The sequence below is a fragment of the Hyalella azteca genome, unplaced genomic scaffold (genome assembly GCF_000764305.2).
Source record: "Hyalella azteca isolate HAZT.00-mixed unplaced genomic scaffold, Hazt_2.0.2 contig8321, whole genome shotgun sequence".
Taxonomy (NCBI): Eukaryota; Metazoa; Arthropoda; class Malacostraca; order Amphipoda; family Hyalellidae; genus Hyalella; species Hyalella azteca.
Genome location: NW_025938418.1, coordinates 225054 through 247184, shown reverse-complemented (window position 1 = coordinate 247184; position 22131 = coordinate 225054). Strand labels below are relative to the sequence as shown.

Sequence of the window (22131 nt, the reverse complement as noted above, 5' to 3'; positions counted from 1 at the left end):
GCTGAACGAGCCTGGCGAGTGATGGTATGTACAGCGCCGCTCCTTGAACTGCTGGAACTGCCAGCGATAAAGAGATAAAGAAATGAATATTAATTATCCAGTTAAGTGCTATAAAATACGATCATATTCCACGTTTCATTACTTTTAATTTTCAATTTATTATAAATATTATAATGTAGTTCAAAATCAAACGTGACAATGCTTGCTATGTACATATGAAAATGTTACGAATATGTTTGAAGCTGTCACGGAACCAAAATAAACCATTGAGTGAACAAAGAAAAATTAATAATAATAATAATAATATTGATAAAAGTAATATAAGTTGAATGTAAATTAAATGAATTTGAAAAATCCTGACTTGAATTTATAATGAATGACTAATGCTGAAATTTAGTCGGGCGATCGAACGGTTTTATAGCGAACGAATTGAATTTTTACAATAAACACGTCGCCATGAAGTTTAATCTTCCATAAATAATTCATAACTATTTATGCACTGAGAATCAGAGTTTGTACGAAGTATTTGATATGCATTAGAAACAAATATAAAGCGTATGCAAACGCGAGCTCTATGAAAACCATTTGGTTAAAAACTAGCATAGAAACTCCGCTAGGGATGAGAACAAACGTTTTCATTAAAAAGCAACAGGAAACTTGATTAAATCTCAGAATACAGTTTTTTTTCTAGAATATTTTCGATAGTTTTCTAGCTACTTCGCGGTGATTTTTGTTGTCGATTGCTGACGATAAAGTCTTTGAAGAGAAGGTCTCCTTGTGCATAATCAGAGCAACTATATTGAAACAAACGCTTATACATCAATAGAGTGAGTAGAGTAGCATGAGTAGTGTAAATAGGTAGATTTAAGTAGAATAACTGAAATATATAGAGGAAGTAGGGTAGAATACGTAGAGTATAATGAATAGGGTAGATTAAGTAGAGTAAATGAAATAAGTAGAATAAATAGAGAAGAATGAATAGGGTAGAATGAATAGAGTAGAATGAATAGGGTAGAATGAATAGAGTAGAATGAATAGAGTAGAATGAAATGAATAGAATGGAAAGATTAGAATGAATAGAGTAGAATTAATAGAGTAGAATGAATAGAGTAGAATGAATAGTGTAGAATGAGTTGAGTAGAAGCAATAGAAGCAGAGTAAGTATGGTGGAATGAGTAGGTACAGTAGAGAAAGAATGGTAGTAAGTAGGGTATTTTAAGTAGAGTACGGAAGGCAGAATGAGTAGAATTGAGTAAAAGGGTGCAGAGCGAGTAGTGAAGAGACGAATTATCGTTAGATTTCATGAATAAGTAGTTGCAACAATTAACGGTTGCAACTACTTCAATAACAACATAACAACAAAATGCAACACGAATTCGGAAGTACAGTTTCTTACATTTTTAATGTCATACTGAAATCGAAATAATAGGGTAATTTTGTTAAAAAAAATTTGTTGGTGGTTGAACTATTAGCTTCATTTAAAATGAAAATAAATGAAATGAACAAATATAATAAATGGAAAAATAAAAATTGCAAGTCTTCGAGAATAGAAATAGAAAAAAATTCGAAGTTGTGAAAATAAATAAAAATTATTAGAAGTCTTCCTGGTGTATTACGATACAAAACAAATTCTAGAAAAAATTTTGATATAAGCTTCTTTAATGATTATACTTAACTAAAATAGTTTAATCCGTGAGTGATTTTAGTCGTGATTTTATTTGTGGTTCAACCAAGGAACATGCAAGAGTTTTAGAAAATTCGCCGATTAATCATTAAAAGAATGAGTTGAAATAATTTCTTCATGTTATACACTCATTTAGCTATTTGAAACTAGTGGGTATCTTTCTCTGTTACAAATGTTTACATAACATATTAAAGCTTTGTACTTGTGTAAATTTTCTTGATATTGGTGACGAAGGACAATCATTGACCTGCATTATATGTGCCTATCTCAAGATATTCTGTATAAGTTTAAAAAATGCTTGCAGTTAAATTTGATGGTCAAATATTGTTCTAGGTTTCATTGATGGAAAATCTGGATTTTCCTTGACATCGACGCAGTTATTTTGAACGCTATCTGGATGCATAGACTTTAGCAGAACGGCTGAAATTTTGAGTGAGTCTTCAGGTCACTAAAGGTTCTTCGTCTTTCTTATTGAAATATGTTGACAGACAAGAGAATATCTGAGCAACTGATCGGCTATCTCACCTTCTGCAAATGTCACTGAACCTATAGTTGCGCGTAGCGCAATTCTAGCGAATCCTAAAATTCTAGCGTAGCGAATGAAGAATACGGATTTGGACAAAGCGCTATTGCCAGATTTTTTTATTTTTATTAATTCGAAAAACCAACGTTGGTGGGTTACTTTTGATTAATTTGTTGTTTAAAATTCAAGCGGGTGTGGATATTAAGCAGTAAATTCCAATGCACTAGATAGCACGTTTTTAAAACGTGCCCTCATTGTTTTATATAAGCAAAACGAATTTACATGCAGTACACGCAGTTTATTCTCAATAATAAACGGCCAGGAGTTAATGTATCTTCTGCTTACTCACGACCCTGTACTCACTACGTACTCCCTGTACTCACTACGTACTCCCTGTACTCACTACGTACTCCCTGTACTCACTACGTACTCCCTGTACTCACTACGTACTCCCTGTACTCATTAAGAGCACAGAGAGGTGCCGCCGCTGCGACGCTCACGAGCCAGACGCCCGCGAGACGCCAGCTCGGCAACGCGTGCCGGTGCGCGCGTAGCGGGCGCAGCACGGCGTATACGCGCTCCAGGGACAGCGTGCTGAGCGTCAGCACTGACCCGAGCAGGCATGATGCTGCACAACACCATACTTGGGATAACTATGCTGCGCAGAAGGGTTTTGAGCACACATCATCACAGTTATGAGCAGCAGGGCTGTTTTGAGCATACATCATCATAGTGATGAGCAGCAGGGCTGTTTTGAGCATACATTATCACAGTTGTGAGCACAATGCTGAGCAGCAGGATTGTATTGAGCATACATCATCACAGTTATGAGCACCATGCTGAGCAGCAGGGCTGTTTTGAGCACACATTATTACAGTTATGAGCACAATGCTGAGCAGCAGGACTGTTTTGAGCACACATCATCACAGTTATGAGCACCATGCTGAGCAGCAGGACTGTTTTGAGCACACATCATCACAGTTATGAGCACCATGCTGAGCAGCAGGACTGTTTTGAGCACACATCATCACAGTTATGAGCACCATGCTGAGCAGCAGGACTGTTTTGAGCATACATCATCACAATTATGAGCACTATGCTGAACAGAAGGATTTTGAGCACACATCATCACAGTTATGAGCACCATGCTACGTAACAGCACGAATAGAAGCTGTCGCTGCCGAGCATGGCTTGTATAAGAGTCATGCTGCACTGTATCATGGTTATCATAACAATTATGCACATAAAAACAGTCATAATAACTATGTTGTAGAGATGTGGGCTTGATAATACATATGTGAGCTCGGAAGTTAATGCCAAATGATTGAGAACGAATTAGAGTTGAACATGCGATGGGTAAATTACACTTGGCGCTAGCTTTTTTGAACTCTACACGATGTTATAAATGTGAATGGTGCAGTCATGAACAAGATGCTGTCAATTTGACGGATGTAGTTAAGAACGCGATAATATAATTTGACTGATGCAATTACGAACGCGATACGCAAATAATTTAGTTATGAAGGCAATGCTGGATATGTGATTATGTTATGCGCTCAGTGTTAAAGTGTGCCTTCAAAACAACCTTTATTGTTATTAATTTCGGAAGTCGATATTTAAATACAATTACTTTAAGCATCCAGCATGTGATGAAACGCTATACTGCAATCATGTGGTTTGTATTATATCCCTATTCTTAAATATTGTTTATATTCAGTAAAAGTAAATAAATTTTAGTTCAGTAAATTTGTGAACTATAAAATAACAGTAGGCTAGGACCACCAAAATATCATGCGGTCGACCTGTGATGTGTCAGCAAAAAACGTCGTTCGACTTTTTGAAAAACGGATGAGATAAACTTTGACAAATATTTATACATATGTATAAGTATTTGTCAATGTATATGTCAAAATTTATGTGTGATCAGCCCCTATATACGGAAAAATATAAATAGGGGCTGTTAGAGAGTCATATCCACGATATCTATCATATAGCAGCTTATTATTATTGCTATATTGATTATACCTGCAGGTAAGACTGCATGTAAATAAAAAATTGTAATTTATTTCCAAAAATTTGTGTTATGAATGTAATAAAATTACTAATAACTTTTCCATCTATTCACATAAGCGAGAATCAAATGAGAGTTCAGTGAGTTCTATTTCAAATGTGGGTTTGAACAAATCAGTTTTAATTAGTATACATTTGCTTTATTAAAATTAATGGGATTGTGGTGATTGAGATGACGAGTTTCCGGACAACAAGGTCAGAAAATTAATCTGTATTCAGTCGAACTTATATAATTGATACTATAATATGGTTATGTATATATAACCAAGTTTCGATTTTAGTTGCGACGTTTATGTTACATAAAAATCCATCACTGATTCATTTGATGGATTTTTCAGAAGATTCAGAAAATTCATTTAAATGCAGGGAAACAATTCATTTCAAACTAACTAGAATTTTTCTGTAACTCGAAAGCCTCTGGTGCCAAAAACGTTTGAAGTTTCTAATTGAGTTGAAGAGCCGAGATTATGAGCTGTTGACACGAGCCTTCAATTTCCAATTAGTTCTTCTGATGTTTAATTGGACGTTATTATTGAAAATTGTTCAGACTTTGAAGAGCATATTGGAAGCTAAAAATAGTGCTAGGAACATATCGGAAATTAATTTAGTTTGGTTATTGTTCAGTAAAACTTCATTAAACTCCATTGTAAGATGACGGAGAACTGCTACATAGTGAACATTTAGATGCTTCGGCTGAATTATTAAAGTTAGACTCTGCAGTTTATTAATGTTATTTTATTTCATTGCAAATCGTGCCCGAGTTCAATACGAATATTTATTTCACGTTTAAGTGAGTTTAAGGAGAGCTTTTAAATAACTCTGTAAACTATTGGCTTAAATTCTGCATACCCTTGACCATTACTGTACGTACACTTACAAACGAGTTGTCTGAATGTGTAAATTTACTTTTAGTAATGCTCTCTTTTCTCGCAGGGCTGCGGCCTCCGTTGAACGCATGTGTGCCGTGTACATCTTCTGTTATAGGGAGCCACAGACGCTATTACGGAACTATTTGATCAAGTCTACATCTGTTTATGCGAGTTAAAATGCCTCTACCTTTTGAGAATCCCTCCGACAGAGAAGTACGTGCGTCTATTGGTGCTCAATGCTTCAAATCAGTTGCCATTCATCGTCAAATCATTCACATCTATGGCGAAATCATCAAACCGCTCCACTTTACTTGGAGCAATACGTCAGCTATGTAGTGAGAATAAATTCATCTTTGTTCCCAATTAACTGGAATGTATCTCAAGAGTTTCATTCAATTGATGCAGTTAAAGTTGATGATGTTGAATATAAATAAATTGAAACCATTTTAAAATCGTACTCAGATGGCTTCTTTCATGGCAACATTAAGTCGAGCACTGCCCACAAAACATGAATTATTTATCTGAACTAAAGGAGTAGCGCGAGAATGACATCGTTGATAAATCTTGGATAAATTAAATTTGATCAATAAAACGATAAGAAGGCGAAATAATTCCACAAAGTTACCGGAATACTGCGTGAACATGGGCTTAGTTGCCTACAAAACAACAACGAGCCCGAAGTACGAATTTGCGGCAACGGATTTGAGGTGATGATGATGAAGGGAGAATTCGGTTATGCATGTAAATTCTCAACACATAAATGTATAAAAATTGCTGGAGGAAGATATCCTTTATTTCTGTTAAAACGTCAGAGAGTTATAAAATATAGTGCAATTATACCTGAAAATAATTAAAGAGTTACTGCTCTTTGTAAGACTTCATTGAGCCTCGTTCAATTGAATGCTGTGTTTTTCCATATATGCGTGGGTACGTTCTGGGTTTTCAATTAATTTATGTTATATAACTCTGTGTGTTCTTTAAATGTAACCTAGGTCATCAGGTATTAGGTATGAGAATCAAGGAAGGAGCATCTGGGTCTGAAAAATTTCGCTTATTAATTGACCGATATTTCTATTACTTCAACACATGTTTTGTTGAACGCGTTGGTCCGCTTGAATTTTTTGAGCAACAGTAGAAAACTTTATAAAGGAAATTACAAATTTTTAAACATGTAAAGTTTACATTTGCAGTCTCCAAAATGATATTATATGCAAAATACGATATAGATGATCATGATTGTATCATGATGGATTCGATACAATCGAATCCCGATTCCCAAGCTCGTTCATGAATTTATTTTTTTGCAGAAAAAAAGCTATTATCATTTATTTAAGAACGTCTTGCAATGTATAAAAAACTTGCATGTTTTGCAAGATAAAAACGGCCTAATTTACCGCCTTGGCCGTTTGAAAGCCTTGTTTATAGCTACAAAATAAGCTCGGCAAATGAAAATGCCACTTATTTTATTTTTTGACCCTGACGCTTTCATTTCTAAATAAAAATGAAATTGCGAAGAATACCATTTTAGAACAGAAGAATATATTTTGCCTATTGTTGAGCTTAACCTTTGTTATTAAGCGTACTAAGAAATAGTCATAGCCTCGGCTCGAAATATCAATCTTTACCTTGGACGAAGGATCCAATTCTGCACATGAAGGGGCCGAGAGGATAGTTGTAGAAGATGTTCTTCACAAGATGGTTCCAGATGCACACGCAAGTGATGAACAGATCAGCGATGGCTAGGTTCACTAAATAGAAATTCAGTGACGTCTTCAAATTGGGACTCCAGAAGACCACGATTACCACGATGGTGTTGCCGATGATCGACGAAATGAAGAGAAGCACTACGGACGAAACGAAAGACCATTAAACTTATACGTAATTTATGTGCCGAGGCAACAGGGTTTTATTGTATCATATTCCTATGCGTCAAGCACGTCACATTAAGCTGCTAGAATATAAATATTTATCTATTTTAATGGAACATAGTCAGTATCGTAATTTGTGGACGCTCCTCAGCCTAAATAGTCTGTGTAACGAACATGTAAAATTTTGCAACTGTTTGCACGTGCTCATTAAGATTTAGCTATAGCTAGTATCACAAGTTCAGCTAAACCGTGCCTACATAAATCAATTCATATAATAATAATATACCGTGATCGCATAATACATTAAAAAGCATGGAGGAATTTTCATTTACCAAATATCTCCACTGCCTCCAAAACGCCCATGCATCATAGTAACAATCTCTATGCTAAAAGATGTATATTTTTAAGACGTATATTTTGCAGGCATTTACCTCACAAGAAAAAGTAAAGGCGAAGCAAGAAGCGTCTACGCAGTGAAATGAAAGTAAGCGTAAACAGAAACCCATTAAATAGTGGAAACATATGCAAAGCTTTACTCAGAGTTGCTGAGAAAATATTTACTTGAAAACCAAATGGGAAAGTTGAATTTTATTCTGTGGGCTGCGAGAATCAGGTTGTAAAGAATGGTAAATTCTACATAGTTCATATGCGCTGAACTGCATGTGACATGCATGGTTCTTTTTCCGTACAATAATTACTAAGCTGTGCTTTTATGGTTGAAGGTTTCCTGATTGTGACGCTACCGAGAATAGATATTTACAGAACATTAGGGGATTATTCATTATGTAAGCAATTAAAAAATATTTATATTTTTTACAAGTTCCACTTAATGACGGCATTAAAACGTGAACAATTAATGAGGGCATTAATAATGGCGCCGTCAAACGTTAAAATAAGCAAATGAGAGATAGATTAATTCTAACCATATTTTTCCGTAGTCCTACTTCCATACCTGTGACTTATCAATGTAAATGCATATATTCTTCAATTTCTTTACGATTGGTAATTCAAGCGATTTTGCTGTATGCCACATATCATAGCTAAGGGTACGCACACAGTGAAAGCAGGTTGCCAGCGTGCTGGTTACCTGCTCAGGCTGGCGCCTGAAACCATAGAATACAGAAGCCTATTCGTACAGGTTTTCACTGTGAACACTTACATTATTATCCTATTTTCATTCTTGTGGCAGGTTGGAGCAGGTTGCCCGCGCGGGCAAACCTGCTTTCACTGTGTGCGTACCCTTAGCCTTATATCTAGTAATTACAAGCTGGTCCGTTTTGACCAGTTAGTTTGAAAGGTTTGAAAGTATAACTCGTATCAAGTTTATATTTCCTTGCCAATGTGTAATTGGCATATTGAGTTACTTAATGAATGTGATTTGAACGATTATAGCTCCATAATTCACTAATCCTCGATAATTGTATCAATTTTCCAACGTCAGATATTAATAAATATGACTGAAATTTCGTAGCTGGGTATTGGTTATACGTTTCGCGAATGACAACCTAAGAGCTCAAAAATATTATCCATAGAAAAAATTGTTTAATAAACCGGAGTTCGAACGATTTATTTCCCATATTGCATTGATGAAAATAATATTATGAGTTATTGCTAGATAGAAATGAACGCATGACACGCAGTGATATTGTGCCACTTTAAAATATTACTTTTTTTTTATTTTGTTGAGCCGAAAATCAACAAGTGGGGCCCCTTTTTTCAGCAGAACTTATTTCAGATCAGCTAGAGTCTCGATTGTTTTGCCCACATCAGCGGCTCATCTCCTATCAATCGGGATATAAAACAACTCCTGATCGAGCAATGCAGCTTCAGACAAAAAATATTTTCGCTGCCCACTCAACAACTTCGATCCTTATATAAACTCTCATTTTGGTCTCTCAATTAAATAAACAGCATCTTTTGAACCTTCAATTGAGGAAAATATATCCTCATCTTTTATTATTTCTTAGCAACATCAATTGAAATATTAGCAAAAATTCTATAATATCTGGATTTTCTTTTAAACTCTGGTTACATTTTTTCTTCAATTATTCATTTTAATTGCCGGCAAAAATTCAGAAAGCCTGGAAACGCACAAAGTAAATTCATTATATCTTGTTCAATGTTTCTGAAACCTGCCTCATTATCAGTTCAAAAATTTGGAGAATTCAAGTACAGTCAATAGAGAGAAGTATAATTTATACGAAATAGATGAAAACTTAATAACCGAAAAAACGGCCCGAAGAACAAATCTATCGATTAACAATTCAAAAATAAAAAATTTCCACCCTTGATAACCTAACTCTTCGTCTGACATAAAATTTATCAACCAATATTCCTCTTAAAGAAACTATTCAGTCTGAACCGCAGATTTTTCAAGTACTTCGGAAATCATGTTATGAACTGAATGTTCGTCTTTGCAGTAAAATTTTGAAAACAATTTAATGTCTTATAGGAATGGATCTAAACCTTGGATCTACACTTGCGAATATTTTCATGAGCTTTGATGAGGTTTCTTGGTGGCCGATTGCCCCATTAACTTCGAGTCAATTTTTCACGATAGATATATTGATGACTCCTTTCTAATCTTCCAGCATCGCACCCATGCGAGCCTCTTCTTCGATTATCTGAACTTGAAATATTCATCCATAAAATTTGCTTGCAAATGAAAACCAACAATAATATTTGTCGTTTCTCCTGTCAGTCCGAGGAGTGGAACACAATTAATGAAGGCAACCAAAGAATTTTAATTTTTATGAAAATTTGAACGATTCTAAGCATTCCATTGCCACTTGACCAGCGTGTTTAGTTGAATATAGATTTCAAAGGGTAGGTATATATGATATCAGTTTAAAGATGGGAAATTAGATTTTTCGTATCCAAGTTACGTTTCGAAATGGTTTATTACGATGAAAAGGAAGGGAAAAATAGTCATTTTTATTTTCACTGCCTGATTGATTCGTTTCCAGGCCTTTAGTTGTAATGTTGTTGGTCAGCAGGATCTTACTAGGTTAGTTAGTTTTTGCTGCTCACGTTTATTTCAGTGATCTTCCTATTGGTATACGAAATCGTAAAATCTTGTCTGTTTGAAAGCTGTATATTACTTGGTTCTGAAACTCTACTTTCTGTAAAGGTACAATAGAATGTCAATAGACAGAAGTTACTTGAATTTGTACAAGTTGATATTAGTTAGTAGTATAGCCCGTCTCTTATTATTATTAAGAATTATCGTGACCCATAGGGGACCATAGATATATCGTTGCTGATTGAAGCCAAAGGTTCAACGACACTCGGATGGCCACCTGCTCGTCACTGCCTTGTAAAATGTGATATTGAGGTGTAAAAATTCGGAAAAAAGTGCACTATAACGCATTAGAAACCGCAAACAAAAGTTACAAAGGAAAAGATATTTCAAATAATCAACAGAGTTCAAAATAGCTATGAGGGGAAAATCGACTTTGATGTGTTATTGGAAGCTTTAAGGTTTTGTTCTCTAAGCTAAAGAAATAATTATTTGAAGAAATTCGAAATTATAATCATGATGACTTTAATGTGGGGCATGCAGTGTTTTGATAAAAGAGGTTCGTACATATATAAAAAAAAATTCCCGAAAAATATACTGATAGATAGCTTCCCGACATATGTGCTGGTAGAAGGCTTCCCCAGTAAAAAAGAAGCGATCCTCTATAATTTGGAACACGAAAGCCTGCAGATTCAACTTACCATCAAAATAGTTACCTTATCCACTCATTCGATGGAAGTCATCAGCCTTGGAAACAAATTATGTTTCTTACCAATCACGTTTTTAATTTACCATTAATTAACCAATAATGATAATTAAAATAATAATAATCACATTGCCCAAAAATTTCTTATCAGCTCCGGCCAATATATTTTTTGTTAGTACGTTATATTGAAAACAAAAAGAAATTTTACTCACCTATGCAAGTAATCCTGATTACCGTGCTCCAGTCTGTGGTAGACCAGGTGCTGGCGTCCATGGTAAAGTTAGCGAAATATTCGACTGTGGATAAGTTGAGGACGGCATCGTTGCTTTCACATAAATAGCGCAGCACTTCGATGGGCAGCTCACTAGCGTTCAGAGGCGCCGGTGAAGATAAAAAACCTCGGGACGGATCAGCAACTGCATCCGGGACTACGGAGAAAAGTTCGCTCGTAGTCTGTGACGAGAACTGTCTTGGCGTCGACAATTGTACTTCTGCCATAGTGATGGATTTTACTCACTCAAATATTTTTCCGCCGAAATGGAAATTTGAAATGGAAAGGTGATTCGGTTTCAGCGCAGTTGAGTAATTTAGTTACGATATACCGTGTATTGCTTATTCAGCCCGTTTGCTTTTTTTAGAAAATGGTCCACGGCGTTGGTTGCATTTATTTTAATCTTTTCAAATGCATACAAACAATGGAATGAAGTTTTGCTCACCAGTAACAGCATACGCAACAAGAATTTGATTTTTACAAATTTTGTTGTGACGGCAATCATGAAGAATTATTTTTGGTGAACTTGAATTTTTTCGTTATTATTGCTCCCATTCATTAAATATCTGTAAGGACCTCGGAAGAGCTAAAATATACGTTAATATTTTTATATCTAATTAGGATATGTTTGAATACATGTTGATTCCAACACAAAAGGATATTGCATGTAGTGTCTTGGTTTCTTATTAAAAAACTTACAGTCCCTTTCATCACGACAAAATACCTCTGAAAAGATAATAACACAATTGTGAGAAAATTTACTTAAAAAATTAAAAATTTGGATAAATATATCATCAAGAATAAATCCTCATTCATGATTGTATCATCACTCGATACAATGGATCTTGATTAATTTTTTACATAAAATAATCTTGTCATACCTATCAATTATTTTCCTCTCGTCCAAAATGAGCAATCTCAAAGCAATCATGCTTCTCGCCGCTGGACTGTGTTCGATAATAAACAATTTCGACGTGATAAGTTGAGGAGATATTATCGGACTCGGAGTAGAGAATGAAATACGTTTTGCTGACCCACCATTTACTGACCTGAAATTAGAACTGCATAAAGAATTCTCTGTTGATCAGACGAAGTTCTCGATGCATCAGAATGGCTGGATGTGTAGCATTACGTATCAGCCTTAGTTCGATTTAATTGACGGCTTGTAAACAATAAATATATGAGGTCGCGAAAGAGATAATGACGATGATTCCTTCAAAATATTCTGGTTTTTATTATGAAAAGCGTATTACTACACGTACGAGAACGGTGATTATATTCCCGATTGTAAAGTTGTCGGGTGCAAATGACTATTTAAGTTCACGTTATATTCTTAGCAGAAATTGGAGATGAACTGCTATGCAACGGTTTCAGTAACATTTTTGTTGGTAGTTTTTGGGAAAATTTCCCAAATCCGTTTCCTACACCACGACGATAAGAAACAGTGATCCATCGCCCTTTGCTATAATACCAAATCCCATCTCTCAATTAATGGCTTCTCTTGAACTCTTTCTCTCACGTCCCGTACAGTTTCCCTGCTGTTTATGCTACGCAGATTTCAGATCATTTCCTTCATTGTTGCGTTGCTATGAAGATGTTGTGCTCAACGTTTGATCAGTTGCTTTTCAGATTATGGTGCTTGCGATTTTCTTAAGCATACAGTGAAGATATTTCTAGAAGAGGTCTTATATACGTATTCTGGCAAGGGGATTACAATAATAACATGAAATTCGACGTTAATCCGATGAAAATAAACTATCGAATTGAAAATAAAATTGCTTGGAGTGCAATTCACACAAAATAAGCCAACAAATAACTTCCGAGTGCAAATAAGAGCGGCGCTTATTTGTAAAAGTCAGGTGTGTTGTTCCAAGTCCTATAAATTCTGCCGACTTCCGATTTTATCAAGCACAGATACGCTCGACTTCGGAAGTCTCGGTCCGTTTTAAGAAAGAATAAATCGTCTTTGGAAAACTGCATCACGCCACCGTATTACGATTTATTTTCAGGACAAAAATTGTAACATCTTGGTTTCCCAGTCAATCACCAATGTGGGCAACGATGTCGATTAGTGTGGGTTACTGCATATCGCGGGTGATCCGACCACTCGAAGATTTAGAAGTCGAGTTTCCTTGAATAATCTATGCAGATGCATGGTGAACTATCGACTGTGGGTTTATCGTTGCAGATCGAAGTATCTGGGTGTGGGCAACTTTACAGAGCAAACCGAAAAATTCATGCGAAAACATGTCGGTTGGCTATTCAATCTAATAGAATAATTGATCGGAAATTGATATGCACTTTAATTTATGATTACCCAGTTAAAATTTTATTCAAAATTGCGTTCAATCTAGTTCAATAGATAGAATGAGCTATGTCGGGTAGATTTCTGATGTCAGTTACGATTATTATACCACGTAATTATTTTAATACTTTGAAATACGTAAGTGTTTTACTAGCTTTCCAAGTTTGAACGCTTCCGCAAAGAGGAACGTTTAAGCCTTAATGTTACCTTGACCTTAATAATGTTCAGGAGATATAGATTAGTTTGCCTTAAAATTTTTAAAATTCCTCAATAATCGTCGTTGCGCCCCGCGACATTGCCCTCTCCGTTGCCCACTCCAAATGGAGGTTTGCCCATGTCGATCGAGCAAGAATCTGCATTAATTTCTTCATCGATCCGCCCTAATCTTCATCGATCGATTAAGACCTGATTGACTGGGTTGATATGCTATAAACTGAGAATTTATGGAAGCGAGGCAAGGAAATTTTGAATTTTTTAATGTTTGAACAGTGCATTCCGCATGCATTATAGACTTATGCGTATATGCGAGTTCGGTCTCAAGTGCCATTTAGAGATGAATCAATATTAATTAAGCGATGGGAGCCGTTAATTCTTACCTACCGAGTAATTCTTTAGAGAATATTGTTTTCCAGGCAAGTAAATGAAGATATAACTGCTGAGTGACAGGCGAGTACACTAATTAGTAGGGAAATAAAGAAAAAACTTAGTTTACCACATAAAATTGGAAGAAGATGCGAACCCAAATCGGCTTGAACAATTTTTCAAACATTTGTTTTGAGGATGATTTGAAATGGGGCTAGAGTGTAGCATAGAATGAACTAGAAGACAAGTTAGCAAATACAGTTTTGAAAGTTTAATTTCACTTTATTCTAGTAAAAGATTTAAAATTATGAGGTCAAAAAGTTCGAAAAAGATAGTCAGAGATTCGAAATTTTAATTTTTTTATATCATGTGTTAAATCTGCACTTCTAAATATTAATAAATTGAAGCTCTGACAAGACGTGATTTTTCGTACTTTGGTGCAAAATAATTTGAAGTTAACATACTATAATACATGCCATAAATGCTTCGCTTTAATAAGGCATCCGTTGAAAATTTTTAAGCCCGTTTATCTCTTCCTTCCTAAATTATAAAAAGTGAAATAAATGTCTATTAAATTGAAAGTGATAACAAAGAAAATCATTCAAGACTATGAACAGTTTATTATAAATGCAATAAAACAGTTTATTTTAAATGATAAAAATTTAAATTATATTGATATCGTTACACGTTTTTTATTGAGCATTCAAATCCAGAAGTTTCCATGAATCACGTGAGCAGTTGAACGCGATAACATTGAGGCACTAGTTTTACTCGACCTGTCGGCTGCATTTTGCACGGTCCATCACCCCAACTTAGGCTTCGAGTCGACGCGATGTCTTCCAGAAGACGACTGCGTTTGTCGTCAACAATAGTCGACCTTGTCGTACCATCAACACGCCCCGCTATCGTTGGTGGCAGAGCGTTCCACGTCGCCGCTTCTTTTTCATCAACTTCTGTTGCATCGGCCTCTGCAGTACTTGTGTTTCGTCGACGCTTATAGACAGAACCATTTCGTGGAGCCTTTGAATGTTGTAGATAGCTGTTCTTATCCTTTTTCATGTCTCATTTGATATCTACTCGTGGTACTAATTTTAATTTTTTTCTCGATAGTTAGTCATTCAAAATATTGTAGGAGACGGCTTAGCCTGCAAAGAAGGTATTCCGTAAACTGAAAGCTGACGGCAGGAAAAGAAAAAAATATATAACTCAGTACTCACGGCAGTGAGTGACAGAGAGCATTTTCTCGTCGACGAAAACGTGAAGTCACGGACGGACAGACGGACAGTTGGACGGACGGATGGACGGACTGACGGACGGACACACGGGCATGGCGAGCACAATAGTGCATTTTTTCCATAAATGAGAAAATGCGCTAAAATACGTTTGACGAACGATCGCCTCGCCTCGAAAGGTCGCTCTGTTTACAGTTTTTTTGACAGTTTGAAAACGTGCAGCGCAAGGCGACCGTATGAAACAATCACATCGACAATATGTGAAACAGTGTGCATCGTGTATGTCATTGCTGATACCGGAAATATAAAGAATTATACCATTCACAAACATGCTAAAAACTTGATTATAAATTGCGTAACTTAGGTATGCTGTCGGCGCTGCTGCGCGAAATAGGAAACAGAGAATCAGTCTGCAGGCTGCATGTTCTCTCTGAACCAGTCTGCCGGCGTTTTTGATAAATAAAAAACGAACAATCTAGCAACAAATTAATTTATTCATTTAATACTAAGTAGATTGCATAGCGCGTGCTGATTTTAAAAAATGCTGCGGGTAAAAAAGAAAAATGTATTATATAAATGGAGACAAATCGTGGACAATTGTGGATAAGCATGGTCAGTTAACATGTATATTAGACAAAACCAAAATAAATTTATTATGAACGAAATTATGAAATGAAAAAAATTTAAATATGAAGAAACAGGCGTGTCTAACTGCTATATAGGCCGGGACGGCGGGGCAAATTATTGACGACATTGCGGTGTAAAATAGTGTATGGTCGTCATGCTTAAATATCCAGATGCGATGTTCTAATTTACTAAACTAGCTTAGAATCGTTAAACCCAGATCGGAGTATGATCATACCACATGATTTACCGTTTAAATTAGGAAAGAAACGTCAGATGATTCCAAGCGGGTTTAGGTTAGCATGTGCAAACTGATCGCACTTTTTTGTGTTGGGTTGAAAAAAAAAATTAGAATACTATTTATTTATTTTCATGTGAATACTCAATGACACTCGAAGAATACGTTTGAAAGAGCATTAAAAAAGTGTGGAAAAAACTTTCAAAAGTAAAATGTAGAATGTTGTTGAGAGGATGAGAACCTAAAGTATGAGAGGAAATTTAAGCTTTTAATTATGTATAAACGCGATGTGGATTAGCAATCCTGTAATGTTGATAGGATTCACGTAACGTGTATAAGAAAATTGGGATTACTCGTCAAATCAAAAACTTATATTACATGTTCAGCAATAAAATTTCTCTGAATTTACTCCCCGGCAAATGGATTTCCCGAGGAACTCAAGGGAAGCTGTCAACTGTCGTCCGGGTCACTGCGTTCCAATCTTGTCCGGATTGAGGCGGCATCTCTGTTGTTCCAGGAGCGCAAAGCTCTGCGTCGCAGCGTCGGGGATCTATCTACTCTGTCTTAATTATTGCGAACCTTACAACCCAGTGTCCTTCTTGTTTAAGTCGTACCTTCTTACTTATCTATTTGACTAGCCTTCTTTTATGTAACCTTAACTTCAATGTATATTTATTAGTTATGATTGTTTAAATATTGTTGAATTTATTCTGTTATTTCTATTTAGGGTGGAATTGCTTATTTATTCACAGAACTATAGAATGAGGGTCAATGCATGAGTCAACGTTATGATAGATATCACTTGCAGGCCTGCTTGTGCGCAGCAGTTTATGCGCCATCGCCCAGAATATTAGCGAGACCATTAATCATACCTGTTCAAAAAATTATATCGTTCAATTATAAGCCAAATACAACTCTGTGTCTTGGAGGGAGTCTAATTTTTTCACAAATCTTTCTGGTGGATGTTCACTAACTGAACTTAAATCCTTCATATATGTTTAAACAAGTTTGATTAGAGACAGAACATGCTTCTTATTAATAATCTTCTTATTCGTTTTTTAACGAGTCAAATAAATATTCTTGCTTGCGCCGGGAGATCAAAAAACAGGTTACCAAATGACATTTTAGTGGAATGCGACGTTTCGAAAAACAATTTTCTTTATCAAGCAGGTGAAGGTTTTGCCGCACTTGAAATTGAACTTTGAAAATGACAGTAGTAAAAATCTAGGGTATTGTGGATACATTTTGAAATATAAGCTTAATATTACTCTGAAAATAATTTCAGCGTCCGGACGAATCCTGTAGTTTGGAGGTTGATAGCTGGAGACTCGCTCTTGATAATGAGGGCTTCAGCTATTGCAAGCCTCGATGGGTCAGGGCACCGCATAAATATGCTGGTGCAGGCCTCCAATGTCGCTCGGGTGATGGTCTCATTGTGAGCCTCCCGCATGTGGTTCTTGGGTCCTCCTAATTCTAGATCTGGAAATTTTTTTCGACTCATTGAAAAAACGAATAAGAAGATTAATAATAAAAAGCATGCTCTGGTCTTTATTCAAACTTGCATTAAAGAAAAGTATTTGCCGAATTATACCGATATGTTTAAACATAGCTAGCATACACACATTTTTTTTAATTCTCAGATAATGAGGTATCGTCTCGATTTATTCTAAAGAGTCGCTTTGAAAAATAGCATCTAAATTTTATGCTTCATTCAGACACTCTACTAAAATTCACCATCCATTATTCGAACATTGTTAGCACATTTATTTAACATTCCTTTTCAGGCATTATTTCGAGTTATCCAAGAGCGCCACGCATGTAAGGCACAAGTTGGCTACGAACATTTACTGGCAGCGGAAGAAATTGTTTAGTGGTGTACGTCTGACAGGAATAAATACATAATTTATTGCTTGATTGAGATGAGTTGCGTCACCAATGGAGGTATTGACGCAAATAAAATACATAATGACGAGATGCATCGCACGCATTAGTTTTGATAGAAACAAATGTCTGCAACATTAACAAAAACATTTAACATTAACAACATAAGAGAACCATAATATTATCATTAAGAGAACATTATGGTTCGGAAGAAGGTTGTAAACAACAAAAATACCCAATTATATTATACATTGTTGTTACCATTTCCCACAACAGTGGAAGATTCTTTGTTTTCTATGCACCAGCTCTACAAACTTTTCAATAATCTATTCTAAGTTTGCGAAAGTTTGGTTGCAGTCTGCGTATGTTTTTGTGGCCTGGCACTGAAAATATAAAGAAAATTTCAAGCGAGACTCCACAATAGCTTTGTGGAGACACAATAGTGTCGGGATACAAGCTGAATCTGATACTGTATTGTCAAGTTTTGAAATAATAAGGCATTGCAAAAATGGGGAAAAGGATTGCAAAGTTAAGAGTCAAATTTCAAGAAATGTATCGGCAAGTTTTATGATCAACGTGGATTATGACTCGCGAGTTTTACTTTAAAAATCACTGCACAACACAAAAAGTTATTTCATTAATAGTATTTCAGGTATAATTATCCTTAGCAGGGCCGGGTTACGTGGTCAGTATTTGTTTGATTGGAAAGTTAAATGGTCGACGTAGTTATTCAGTAAAAATCTCGAATTCCGAAGACGGGCCAAAAAACTATTGAACTGGTTTAATAACTGGGCAAGCGTTTTCTATTGGAGAAAGCTAAATATTGTCTGTTGTAAATTTTTCTTCGATTTGAGTATATCAAAATGATGACTGTTGACTAGGAATTGATGTATGAATTCACTATAATGAAATAAGTATGATGTTTGCTGTAGATTTTATATCCATACATTGATACACTAAGAAGCAAATGAGCAGAGCGGTGTTGCAGCATCATTACGGTCCGAATTCTCTCAATCCGTGGTCCGACCTATTGCTAGCACAAACTAAACCCTATTTAGGCAAGGGGTTGCATGGACCAGTATATATTGCTCGTGCTCCTATAAAAATAAATAATAATAATAATAAGACCTAATAGCTAGTGCCAGTCCCAAACCTAAAACAGCCTCTAAACACAAGCTTTCTTGATGGTGTTTGGCTTGGTACAGCTTATTATCAGCGGTAAAATTTGATTTAGAAACGAAAACCGGAGAAGAGAAACACAATTATGTAGATAATGGAACCGAAACCGAAATTAAACCGAAATCTCTGCCGAACGCAGTTGTGGAACGAGCAGAGGAATGTATCAAGTTATTAAAAAGTTTTTCTTTCCTGACCGGCATGATAGAATGGATTGTTTTTTATTACTCGTTGGAGCTTTTGGCACAGAAGAAATGCCAGTCACGATGCGCTGAACAACATATACAAGACGCCAAATTTGTCACCAGATTTCCCGCATTAATTGCTGGACCTGCATGGTTATAGCCGGTGTGTTGGGAGATTTTCGTCATGTCTTATTCAAGCGGAAGACATAGTAAAGAAAAAAACTCTCTTCTCGAAGATTTGAAAGAACATGAATTATATTCCAGAAATTACCTACTAGAAAATTGACTTGCGTTTCAGTGTTCATCTAAGTTTTCTCTTTGGATTTCATAGTAAAGGATTATGTCATGATTGCAAAATTCGTGATTTAGTCGCACTAAACCAGAAGTTCAAAGCACAGGTTGGAAGTTAGCAGAGAATAACGTTAGACATTTACATCTAATGATATTTTTAGCTGCAAAGTAATCCTTAATCAGAATCAACCATAATAATCATAAGCACCTCATTTGACATTAAAGACTCGCTATAATTCGGACTAGAATTTACGGTCAAGTTATGAAAATTAAAACAAGTTTTATTATTTGTTTATTATTCGGCTTTGAAAATGCAATTATCACACGGAATAGTCTTCACATTTGCTTTTCTTCTCGCTTCCCAGTCAAAAACGGGCATATCAACTGCCGATATTCGTACATGCATTGGGAAACGATGAGCGGCTATAGGATAAATGCCCGTTCAAGCCTGGCATTCTTCTCACGAGTCGGTGCTGCTGTTATACTCTCCTCTGAACCTCTGAGGCTCTGAGCTTGGGGCAAGGCGATCAATAGAGTATGGAAAGCTGGAGGCCTATATAGTCTATTACGTTTGTGGCAACTCAATGCTCAATATCATCAGTGCATGATCTTAGTACATTGTCCATGTAGAGCACAAACCATTGTAACTTTGCACTGCCTTATATTACGGGCGAATATTATGATACAGTTTTCTTCAGAATGAACTTTGTTCAAACAGGGTAGAGAAAATACAACGGAAGAAAGCGTAAGAAAAATCAGTATATTGATAAAATTTTAGCGAATTTATTATTTATTAGAGGGATTTTAAGAAGCACTGTTATAGGCTGGCACGTGCGCGTATAGTCTAGCAATTAGATGATCGAAAATGTTACACTTTTCGGCTCATTATCTCTGATTTCCTAACTTTTCTTTAAGTGTATCCAAGCTTTTTATCAAGCTGAGTTTTGAAATGGAATATTTTTTTAATTGCCGGGACTAATACTTATTTCATTTGCTTACTGTATCATGATTATAAACTTTTTTTAGAAAAGATTTTTGTCCTGAACTAGAGTAAAAAAACGTGAACTTCGAAAGGAATTTACATTTCATTCATAGTTCGTCAGTGTATGGATACGTGTTGCTGCGCCGTGCTAATTCTCCAGGGACGCAGAAGTAGAACATTTGCTCACGTCAAATTGTTTTCATTATTCGTGCAACTGCACGGAAATTGGAGTCAATTATAAAGAAATTGGGTGGTGGGCAGCTTTAAATAAAGTTCATTGTTAGGTGCAAAGTCTGTAGGAGCAATTAAGTCTGTCCTGAAAACTGTGATATATTTTTGTTCGAAATAGAGGCATACGCAAAAATATATTCATCTCAAGAGAGGTCCATGCAGTTGACACAAATAGTTAATGGGTCATTAACATGACCTAAATCTATTTATTTCTCGCCAGAAATTTTGATTAAAGGGTAAGCTTATGTATTGTTTTATTTTAAGAGTTTAAATTAATAATTTAGCTATGCATTTGAGTAAATTGGAGAAATGAGTTTGTAATATTAATAAGAATTTACAGCGTGGAACAGTTTAATAGAATCGAAATTAAGGCTGGGAACAATGCAAGAGTATATCGATAATATTATAGACTGTATTGTATTGTTTTACGTAATGATCGCGACATAACATAATTTGTTCATAGATTTCTGAGCGAGATTCTATATGACGTTTGGCAGTCAAGATAACTTCAAGAAGCTGATATGGCCGCATAACCAGATTCTGATAAGTGTTTTCCGCTGTAATATCAACGTTAAGTTTGCTAAAGATTTTCGATGGAACTTTAGTTTCTCTTTCAGTTCTTCATTCCAAATAGAACGTTTTTAAAATTGTATAAACGTGTGGGAAGAAACCTCAGAAATTATATTAAAAGGACAAAAGGATGTACGAGAGCTTCGTATATATAACAGATATAACTTTGTTTCGATTGGTCATCCTAAGCAGATGATTACAAAATTGTAATATGACTTGTAAATTAGGCGATTCTTTTTGCCTCAAGTTAAAATCATTTTTAGTTTTTGAGTTATAGAATGGATGAAAAGAATTTCGAATTTTAATTTATTTTACTAGCTTTTTATAAAGATAATAACTATAATAAGCCTAAAATATACATCCTTGATTAACAGTCAGGCAAGCCTCTAAATTTTGTTAGGAATTTTTCTGCATTTTTGTCCAAACAAAATATTAATAATTATTACCTATTTGTAGGTGTTCTCATGGATGAGGTCGATGTTAATACATATATCCTCTGATAGGTCAATGCTCAAAAAGTTCGTTGACCCACGTTGAAAGAGGAATCCGAGTCGGAAGATGGAACTGCTATATGAATTAAACTGGGGTAGCATGAGAATCTTATGATTTCTATATATTTGATAAACATCTTGCATGAGGCTCTCAAAGTCTATAAATATCATGAAGTCATGAAATATTTCTGTGTATTGCGTAGCTGTATTTTAATTTCTTACTTTTAAAATTAATGATGTCAATTTTACAAGATGATTAAACGCAACATCGGCAGAGTGGTTCAAAGGCAGGGTGGATAATGGCAAAAATTACTCAAAATTTATGCATTCTAT

General features: G+C 35.5%; 1 protein-coding gene across 1 annotated transcript; it reads right to left on the bottom strand.

Moving 5' to 3' along the window:
- Positions 1-2629: 2629 nt before the first annotated feature.
- On the bottom strand, positions 2630-11237 carry LOC108667822 (QRFP-like peptide receptor). The gene is made up of 3 exons (XM_018154891.2): positions 10952-11237; positions 6772-6990; positions 2630-2835 (listed from the first exon to the last, which is right to left on the bottom strand). The coding sequence occupies exons 1-3, from the start codon at positions 11235-11237 to the stop codon at positions 2630-2632; spliced, it is 711 nt and encodes a 236-aa protein (XP_018010380.2).
- Positions 11238-22131: the final 10894 nt, after the last annotated feature.

Excerpts from the sequence above, each read along its gene's own strand:
- LOC108667822 (XM_018154891.2), bottom strand. The coding sequence starts at position 11,237 with ATGGCAGAAGTACAATTGTCGACGCCAAGACAGTTCTCGTCACAGACT. Across the intron at positions 6,991-10,951 it reads AATCAGGATTACTTGCATAG|TGCTTCTCTTCATTTCGTCG; the intron begins GTGAGTAAAATT and ends TTTCGTCCGTAG. Across the intron at positions 2,836-6,771 it reads AATTGGATCCTTCGTCCAAG|CATCATGCCTGCTCGGGTCA; the intron begins GTAAAGATTGAT and ends GGTGTTGTGCAG.